This window comes from Apus apus, chromosome 1 (genome assembly GCF_020740795.1).
Source record: "Apus apus isolate bApuApu2 chromosome 1, bApuApu2.pri.cur, whole genome shotgun sequence".
NCBI classification, from domain to species: Eukaryota; Metazoa; Chordata; class Aves; order Apodiformes; family Apodidae; genus Apus; species Apus apus.
In genome coordinates this window covers 157,901,565-157,911,296 of record NC_067282.1, presented here as the reverse complement: position 1 = coordinate 157,911,296, position 9,732 = coordinate 157,901,565, and the positions used below count along the sequence as shown (strand labels likewise).

General features: G+C 41.9%; 1 protein-coding gene across 3 annotated transcripts in view; it reads left to right on the top strand.

Moving 5' to 3' along the window:
• Positions 1-699: 699 nt before the first annotated feature.
• The window catches only part of NEDD1 (NEDD1 gamma-tubulin ring complex targeting factor), a 28,179-nt gene continuing 19,146 nt past the window's right edge, over positions 700-9,732 (top strand). The window contains exons 1-5 of one of the 3 annotated variants that reach the window (XM_051632961.1): positions 700-782; positions 1,831-1,974; positions 4,085-4,179; positions 5,621-5,737; positions 6,829-6,969. In XM_051632961.1, the coding sequence (XP_051488921.1) occupies positions 1,839-1,974; positions 4,085-4,179; positions 5,621-5,737; positions 6,829-6,969 (489 nt within the window). In that variant the 5' untranslated portion in view covers positions 700-782; positions 1,831-1,838. Of the gene's footprint in view, positions 783-1,167; positions 1,249-1,268; positions 1,744-1,830; positions 1,975-4,084; positions 4,180-5,620; positions 5,738-6,828; positions 6,970-9,732 lie in introns of those variants that run through there. The other 2 variants (XM_051632868.1, XM_051632783.1) reach the window with 2 other exon arrangements.

Genomic DNA, 9,732 nt, shown 5'->3' with positions numbered 1-9,732 from the left:
GTTCAGCCTGGAGAAGAGAAGGCTCTGGGAGGACTTCACAGCGGCCACAGTGCCTGAAGGGGCTACAGGAAAGCTGGAGAGGGGCTTTTTACCAGGGCCTGTAGGGAGAGGACAAGGGGTAATGGATTAAAACTGGAAGAGGGGAGATTTAAGTGAGGCACGAGCAGGAAACTCTTCAGTGCGAGGGTGGCGAGACGCTGCAAGAGGCTGCCCAGGGAAGCTCGGAAGCCCCGTCCCTGGAAGAGCTCGAGGCCGGGCTGGACGTGCCTTGGAGCAACCCGACCTAGTGAGGGGTGTCCCTGCCACGCAGGGGGTGGCACTAGATAGTCTTCGAGGCCCTTCCCAACCCAATCCATTCTGTGACTCTGCGGGTCCACGACACCGCTGGCTCCAACTTCCTCCGCAGTTGCCAAGGAAGAGTTCCGCGCGGGCCACCGGCCCGCCCGCACCGCAAGGGAGCCGCGGCAGGCCCCGCCCGGCAGGCCCCAGCCCCGCCGCAGCCCGGCGCCCCGGGCCCGCCCCCCGGGGCCTCTCCGCGCCCGCCCCTCCGGGCCACCGTAGGCGCCGGGAGAGGCGCGCGCGCCGGCGCGCGGGGGCTGTTGGGACGGGCCGTTCCGCGGGGCGCGGGAGGGCGGCGGCTCGCGAGGGGGCGCGCGGCGCTCATTGGCCGGGCGCGCGGGCGGAGCCGGCCGGGAGCGGGGCGCTCGGGGCGCGCGAGCCAACCGCGGCGCGGGGGCGCGCGGGGCCCGGGGCGGCGGGCCGGGCCGGGCCGGGCCGGGCAGGTGCGGGGCGGGGGGGCCGCGGGGCGGGTGCGGGGCCTGGGGGGGGCTGGGGGAGCTGGGCGTCCCGGGGGACCGCGAGGCGGGTGCGGGGCCGAGCTCTGGCGATGCTGTGGGGCGCGGGACTGTCCCGGGCCCTGCGGGACTGGGGGTGCGGAGCGGAGGAGAAGCCCCGTGCGAGGCGGGAGGGGGAGCGATCAGCCCCGTGGTGCCCTGGGCAGCGGGCGAGCGAGGGGGGTTGCGGAGCTTGAGTTTCGCGGCCCGTTTCGTCAGCGACTCTGAACCGCTCTGGGCGGGAATTGTTTATTCCCGCTCGTTCTTGGGAATGAGTGGCCTGAAGGTGTTCGGGAGCGTCCCGGAAGCTTTTGGCTGAAGGGTGGTTGCGAGTTGCCTTCTGAGCCCGTGTTTGTTGCTCCTTGAAAAATTACCCAGAGTGAAAACTTGAGAATAAGCTGCAGACGCGGAATCGGTGAGCGCGGCTTGGGCTCTTGAAACGGTGTCTGTCAAAGCAGAGCGCTTTACGGTGTTCTGGTTGGGTTTTCAGTGCTGAGTGACTCGTCATCACCCGTTTTGCACTGTTCAGGATTCAGCTGAAAGGGTTCTCGGGCGTCTGCTGTAGGATGGCGGGATGGGCGCTGCCGTCCCTTCGGCCCAAACCTCCTGCCGTCCCTTCCAGCAGCCGGCCTGACTCGAGCTGGTGTATCCCCATCTACTGGTGGGAAGCGAGTTCTCGGGTCGGTCTAGGTAGATGTAAACTCTGGAAACAGACGCGTCATTTTGGTCCCTTGATACCACCGAGGGGTTGGCTTTTCCTTTGTGAGAAGGAAAGCACGCGTTTCCTACAAGAGCTTAGGTAACCAGAGCGTGGAGCTCTGCTGCTTCAGTGCTGTATTCAGCTGAAGGGTGCTAGTTGTGTAACTTTTAAGTGTCTCAGTTATCAAGAAAACAGTATTAAACGGCATAGGTAAAATTATTCATGACTTGTGAAGTTACTGTTTAACTTTTATGTATATGTGTCTTTTAATTTTTCAATTTATTTTTGCAAAACCAGGTGCAACCATGCAAGAGAGCATCCGTTTTGCTTCTTCGGGAGATGACGTTAAAATATGGGATTCCTCCTCTCTGACTGTGCTGGAGCAGTTCAACCCACACACACCCTCACATCCAGTCAGCTCATTATATTGGGCCAGCAATAGTATCCTTTACAATTTCAGTCATAGTTTTGTGGGCATTTTGCAAAATTTCAGGCTTTTTTTGTTGTTTTTTTTTTTTTTATATTAAGGTGTCTGTAAATCACAGGCTTGATGCAGTTTTGAAGTCTTGCATAAACAGAGTTCTATATAATGTGGAAATTCTGTGGTTTGCAAAATGAACTCATGCTGACAAATGCTTCTGAAGAATTTTCCTTTAGGAGGCTAACACTTTTTTCATGATGATGATGTGCTTCAATTGCTTGCCAACCTAAAGCTTACTTATTTGTTTCCTCAGTAGTTGATTACAATGTTCACTTTCAAGGCAGTGCTTAATTCACTGACAAGGCTGAGCAAGGCAATTGCTAGTGTTGTGAAATTCTACACATAGTGTAGAGAGGAAAACAGTAATGAAAGATCTTTTTGTTGGTTTTCCTTGCACAGCTTCTCACTGATTCTGATGGCCTTTGATAGTGTACAATTATCTCTTACTCTGGAGGCACAGCTTTTCTTTGCCCTATCTGTAGCATTTACAGAGGAAGCACTAACCTGTTGGATGTGTAGGAAAACATGCACAGGGTGATTGTGATTTATGTATGAAAATATATCAATCTGGCCCCTTAGTCCTTTCGCCTCTGTCTTGGAAGCCTGTTGCAGGATGATTAGATGAGGTAGCAGGTGTTATGTGGATATATGGGAAATGTCATGAAAACTGTGCCCTGCCGGGTGAACAGCTTGTGAGGCTGTTATGGTGAGAGGCTGTGGTGTCTGATCTTCGTGTGAAAGAAGGACAGGATGCTGGCACCTAACAATTAAGTCCTGCAAGATCTGACTGTCTCTTCTCTAAGTAATAATCATAGAATGGTTTGGTTTGGAAGGGACCTAGAAGGTCGTCTACTTTCAACGCCCCCTGCATGTGCCCCCTGGGACACCTCCCACTAGACCAGGCTGCTCAAAACCCCATGCAGCCTGGCCTTGAGCACTTCCAGGCATGAGGCTTCACAACTTTCCTGGACTTCCAGTGTGTTAGCACCCTCACACTAAAGAATTTCTTTCTAATGTCTAACCTACATTACCCTTCCTCTTGTAAAAAAGTTAAAAACATCAGACCACAAATGAACGTTTTTAGCTATGGAGCTTGCATATAAATTGAAGCATAGATATAATATTTATATATACACACATGTTTTGTTTAGTAAACTTTAGCTGTAGACAGTCTGTCTTGTCATGCTTTATTCCACCTAGTCTCAGCTTCATCCCCAGAAGTGAAATGATGAAGTGTATTACTCTAGATGCTTTTGAGTATTTGTTGATTTGTTCAGGGTAAATAATTGGTTTTGGTTCTGCATATTCTGCAAGCTAAAATGGTGCCTTTAAATAATGAAAGAAGCAGCAAACACTAATCTGCCTTCCAGTTCTTTAGTGTTAAATCCAGCCAATTAGCCTGTATTCTTAAGTAAGCAAATACAGCATCACAATGGGCATTGGCCTGAAGATCTATGGGGCACAGATCTAAATGATTACTCATTTTGGGGGGAGCAGAAGCAGTCTCTCTGCTCAGTAGTTCTCTATTGAAGGCTTTTCTTACTACTTTGAGGTATTTGGTGCCTTAAAAGGTTCTTTTTGAGATTTTGCTTTCCTTTTCTCAGTACAGAGGGAGACAAATTAGCAAACATTCATTGTACTTTAGAAACTATGGTGAAGGTGTTTAGCATTTATCACAAACAGGACTGTACTTTAAATCCATAGCCTGCTAGCAGCAGCTTATGTTCCTTTGAGCTCTGATGATAAATGGGGCTCTTACTTGGGGGTGGTGGGGAAGCAAAATTGTAGACCAGATAAGCTGCCTTAGCAGCAGGGAGCTCTTAAATAACATCTGCTGGATAGTTCTCTCTGAAAGAAATTGCTCTGTCTTGTATTGGGATGTAAGGGCTGTAGTTAATGCAAGAGCTTCTTAATGAAGACTTGGAAAATAGCCTTATGTTTCTATTTCTAGGTCCTTTCCAGGTCCAGTACTTTAGACTGTTTAACCAATCACTCTCTGTAAGGGAAGTGCACTGTTGCTTTTATTAATCCCCAGTATAATACAATTATCGTCCATAACTTGAGACTAAGATAGATACCTGGTCACTGCTTCTGCTGCGGGTGATAAAATAGTTATTTCAAGCTGTAAAAGCAGACCTGTGCCACTCTTTGAAATAGCTGAAGGAGTAAGTATCAGTAATGCTGTTCCCTCTTTTTTTTCTCCGCTTTATGTACTGGTTGCATCACATCTGTTCTGCATATTGGGGTCAATTTAGTTTTAGTCTTGTTAGAGTTGTGACAGGTATGTAAAAACAGTTCCTTTTGTGTAATTAAATATGTATAAAAAGTGGGGGAAATATTGTTTCTGAGATGATTCTACCAGTAAGAAAATACAAGCCTGGTTCTGCCAGCCTCTGGTGCTGATAACTTGCTGCTAGGGGAATTGGCCTGCTGAGCCTCGGTGGGTGATAGCCTGAGGCAGCCAGTTGTTCAAACCTGATCTAATGAGTAGAACAGAGTTGATTTTCCAACTTGAATTGTCAGTATTATGCATGCCTGTAAACTGCAGGCTGAGAAACACGGGAGTCTGTGTAAAGGTTGTCTTTGGGGTGTACATGCACTAGCTTCTGAAAATATGTGAAACGGGAGAGCTGCTGTTACGGCTGGGGTGGTTTTTTTTCCTGTTAAATGGAAGCCTGGCCTTATAAACTTAGGAAAGCTGGACTTAGTTTTGCAGGAGACTCTTAAAGTGATTACTTGAATGACTTGTTAATGTTCTATACCATTGTAATTATTCTCCTTGGATAGCTATTGTAATGCTAATTTGGACTGGAAAATTTTTGAAAAGGTGTTCAAACCAGGCTTTCACATTGCTGAAGCAAACACTTTCAAAGGTGAAGTGTTTGTCCTGGAGGAGATTTCACTAAATCTGCTCTATAACTAATGCAATCATCTCCAGTTTTATCAAGTCAATAATTGGATGGACTTGTTTGTTCTTTATTCAAATCTCAGGAACTTAAAAGTGAATTTTCAACATGATAGAACTGAATAATAATTTGTCCTCAGTGTAGGTCTATCATTAAGATGGACATTTATTTCAAAAGCTGGTACTTCAGTGATTATTTTAAAAAGAATCACTTTATGGAATTATGAGGTTTGCTGCTATAATATTCCCTGTAATGTTTAGGGAATATGAAGTACATGACTTAGACAACTTTTTGATTTTCTTTGAAGGAGTGTTTTTTTTTCTAAGCATTTTCTTCTTAAAAGTCAGTACATGATTAGAAGTCTATGATTGTACTTTGGAGAACTATAATTTAAGGGGGAAATGCATATTGAAGGAAAAGTTGCTAAAAAAGTTTGAAATGGGGAAAATGTGAACATACAGGAGTTCATTAATGTATTTAAATTCTGAAGTATATTAAACATATGTCCAAACTGGAATGGGTTTTAAATGCCTTTTGATGGGAAATTACTGTAGTGTACCAATAGTTCCATTGGTCAGTGAGACTATTTCTGTTAGTGAATTTGAAAACACACATCAATATATTTTTAAGTAGATTTGAATAAATCCCTTAATTATCTTTAACATTCCTTTTTTTTTTTTTTTTTCCCCTTCTCCATCAGGCAAAACAGACATGTGTGAGCTTGAATTCTACTTCTTCGTATATTTTGAGTGGAGGCCTTGATAACACTGTTAATATCTGGGATCTGAAATCCAGAAAGGTTTACCGTAGCCTTAAGGTAAGTTTGGCTGAGGAAGAGCTCAGGTTTTGCTGCCATCTGTAAAAATACACATGTGTAGGAGCAAGTTCACAGATAGGAGCTAGCACACATACATGTGCATATCCTTGATGTCTTCAGAGTATGAGTCTAAAAGTAATGTATGTTTAATAAATTTTCAGAGTAGGCTTCTTATTTTGAGAATTTGTATTGCTGTTCTCTAAAGGGATTTTTTTCTGAGGGCAGCATTTCAGAAGATTGCTGTTTCTGGTAAGTAAAACAAGAAAACATTTTTGTATTTGTAGAATACTGTAGTAGAACTAACACTATGCAAATGTGGGCCATGGTTGTTGTCTTCTTACTGATCCAGTATGAATTCTCTAAAACCTTGTTATGATGCACAAAACTTTGGATGGTCCTGTATATTTCAATGATGCCTTCAGTAGATGATTTGACCTCATTTAGGACCACTATTAAAGAAGCAATAAAACTAGCTTTGACTTTTTTTATGGTTCATGTACTTTTAAAGTTACATTTTAAAACAAAATTACTAAGTAGCTAAGACAGTACTTTAAATACCTTTTTCTCCTTTTTGGGCTAGAATTATTGATTGTCTTCCCCTATATATTCAGCAAACACAAGATTATTACTGTAAATGACTATAGCAAAAAGCTATTTGGTAAATACATGTGCTAATGCTAAAAGTGACAGAAGGGGAAGTTGGCAGTAGTACATCAAATTAACAGAAAGTGTATTCAAATATCACTGGTTTCTGGAAGACTTTAGTTTTAAAAGAACATTAAGGACACCTGTGGTAGATATCTCTATGATTGTCTTATTAAGCTAGTGTATACAACTACAGCATAATCTTTACTAATTTATTAAAACATTCTTGTGAAAACGATTGGACAGTGATTAAAATGTAATGGCTGATCTTCAGTATGGTGTTTCCTGGGATATTCTGTAATAACTCCTAAATTAACTTTTAAAATGTTACAGATGGTCAGAAAAAAAGTATCAAGCTGAAGTTTCTCTGCAAAAGCACAGATTGGGAAGGTATATAGTTATGCTGAATGCCTTTACCCTCTCCCTGTAACCTCACTCCCCCACAGGATCATAAAGATGAAGTCACGTGTGTTACGTACAATTGGAATGATTGCTATGTTGCTTCTGGATCTTTAAGTGGTGAAATTATCCTACACAGTGTTACTACCAATTTATCAAGTACTCCCTTTGGTTATGGAAGCCGTCAGGTAGGCTGTCTGTGTTGAATTCCTTTGAAGCTTTAATTCATGGTGTTTAGAAATTAAAGGTGCATGCCAAGAGCTTTTAAATTTTGTTACTATGTTTCCTTTTAATTTTTAAGAGTGCATTTATGGAAAGGAAAAAACAGACCATTGTGTGTATTCTAGTCTTAAATTATAGTTAACACTGAAATATGAATTTCTCAAGTACCTTTACTTACATAACGGTCACAGCAAACTTTATTATTTAGACTGTGTCCTCAAGAACAAATTTCTAGACATCTTAGAACTGAACCAAACCCAGTAGGCTTTACAAATCAAAGCAGGATTTTGGTGCACTTCTCAGACAAAGACCATGTAGCCTGGGTTCTGATTTATCCAAAGTAATCAGAGCCATCTGTATAGTAGGAGTGAATATAAGCCTGCATTTGGAAAGAATAAATTTGTTTAATCTGGAGATTAAAATTGCAGACCTGTTCGAGGAGTAAACAATGAGATTTTATATTACCTACCTAGGTGTTTAGGTAATATTTTGGATAACTAGTTTGAAGGAGAGCTATGCAAAAGACAAAACACAAACCATGTGTGCTACTTAAGGGACTTGGTAGGGACTTCCACTGCAGTTCCTTCTTACAGATTCAGAAGATACAGGAGAATTAGTGGGTATCATTAGGGGAATTCCCTTGGTATGAGAGCATCTGCAGTAGTAAATGAACTGTGTTGTCCCATCAGAAGTTCCAGTGTGAGTCTTAGTTTGAATGTTGTCTTAGGTACAGCCAAGTGTTTGTATTCTGGGCATTCAGATATTCTTTACTGAGTCATTTTTACAGAGGTAGGAGCTGCCTGGGGTTGCAGACTTGTTGCTTTGGTCTGAAACCTGACCTTTAGTGTTGCAGGAACTACTGAAGCTTTGACATTTTCTGTTACTGCAACTGCTTTTTCAATCCTATATTGCAGATAGAATGTGAAGTTAAATTTTTTATTTCAGTCTAGCATGAACAATATAACTTGATGGAGAATCTCTTAGGACTTTATAGCATCACAGGAATTGTGGTATACTTTCTGTTGAAAAATCTCCATTAAATCCAAACTGTCTCTGCTCTTAGGTGCTGCAGTATCTTTAATCAATCACCATAGTCTACTTATATTGAAACAAAATTGTACTTCATACTTGCTTTGCTCTTAAAAATTCATCTATATAGTCAGTTCATTTTTCTGATCTGATTGTTATGATCTTATGAAAAACGTGGATGTGAGGCAGGAGCTACAGGAATGTCAATGTCTGGAATTCACAACTGAGGTGACTAGTTGATTGGAAAAAGAAAAAAAATCTTATTAGATGATTTGCATCACCCTGTTTGATATATTCAACTCATTCCACCAAAAAGTGGCGAGGAAGAAGTGATGCAGTGAATAGTTATTTTGGCAGATTAAATCAAGGACTGCTGCAAAGCTGAGTGACCTTTAAAATGGATAAAGGTATTTGAAGTGTTAAATGAAAGTAATTGCAAGCACGGAGCTACTATTCACTTTCTAAAAGGTCTGTAATGTTTTCTGAAGGGGGGCAGCCCTTAGTTTAAAAAGGAATAGGGCTATAATTGTGTAATTGGATAGCTACTTGGATGTCCCAGTTTATCAGTTTATGTTATATCCTAAAAATTATCTTTGTTCTTATGTGCAAAAATAGCTGTATTTGGTTTTATTTTGGGTTTTAATTGGCAATTGTAGAGAATTGCAGGATTAATTGTGCAGTGAAGCACATATCTGAAGACTTGTGCGATTCTGCTAAGTTTGAAAAGCCTTTACTTGATTTATAGTTCAGAGGCCCAATTTTCTCAGAGTAGGCTTGAATAGATAAGCAGTGTATTGTCCTGCTTGAGCCTGGCACTAGCTGTCTGGCTTAGTAAGAATCACCACTCCCTAGTAACTTTTTTTACAACTGGGGAATGCGAGGTCAAACTAACCTTATAAAATTTAGCTTATCTCTGTTTAATTCTGCCTGATGCAATGTTGTTTTCTTGCCAGTTAGTTTTTTATATTGCATAGACCCTACAAGCAGTAGAATAGCCCAACGTTGCAGTGTGTTTCTGTGACTTTAAACAATTTTATTTTCTTATGAGTATTGGCCTATATGCCATTAATTGATTTTGATTCAGAAACACCTTTGTGCTTTATTAGAATTGAGTTCTTGTGCTGAGTTGTTTGCAGATCCCATAATTTGTCTTTACTGTTGGTATTCATTTAGACTACCAGATTCTTATCTGCTTGCTGTTGTGAGGAGGAATTAAGGTTTGTTTCGAAACATAATGTTTGTTCAAGTCTTCAGTGCCTGGTGTTACTCTCCTAGCAACAGGATTTATTTTAGTTGTTTGAACAGCTGGCTGATTTGTAAAGAAGTGATGAGTTCTGGTCACTCCATGTAGTGAAGTAGCTTTAGAAGCTGAAGCCTATCAACTGTGTTTACATCTGCCTTCTCACTTATAAAGCTCACCAAGTTTAAAGAAGATTAAAAAGTTGTACTATCTTTAAATAAGGTAATCAATGATGCTAGACAACTTTTGGTTTAGTTTTGGGTCTTTCACTTGCTTTTCCAGCAGTGCAAAACTCTGAGTGTAACTAGTGCTTCTTAGTAATGGACCTGAAATTTTCTGAAGTTCCTTGGTTTGGCTGTCCTACTCTTCAGCTTAAAGATAAAATGTATTTTATTTTCTATGGAAAATTTACTCCAATCACAGCTAAGGTAACAAGGTGTATATGAATTTTTGTGCTAAA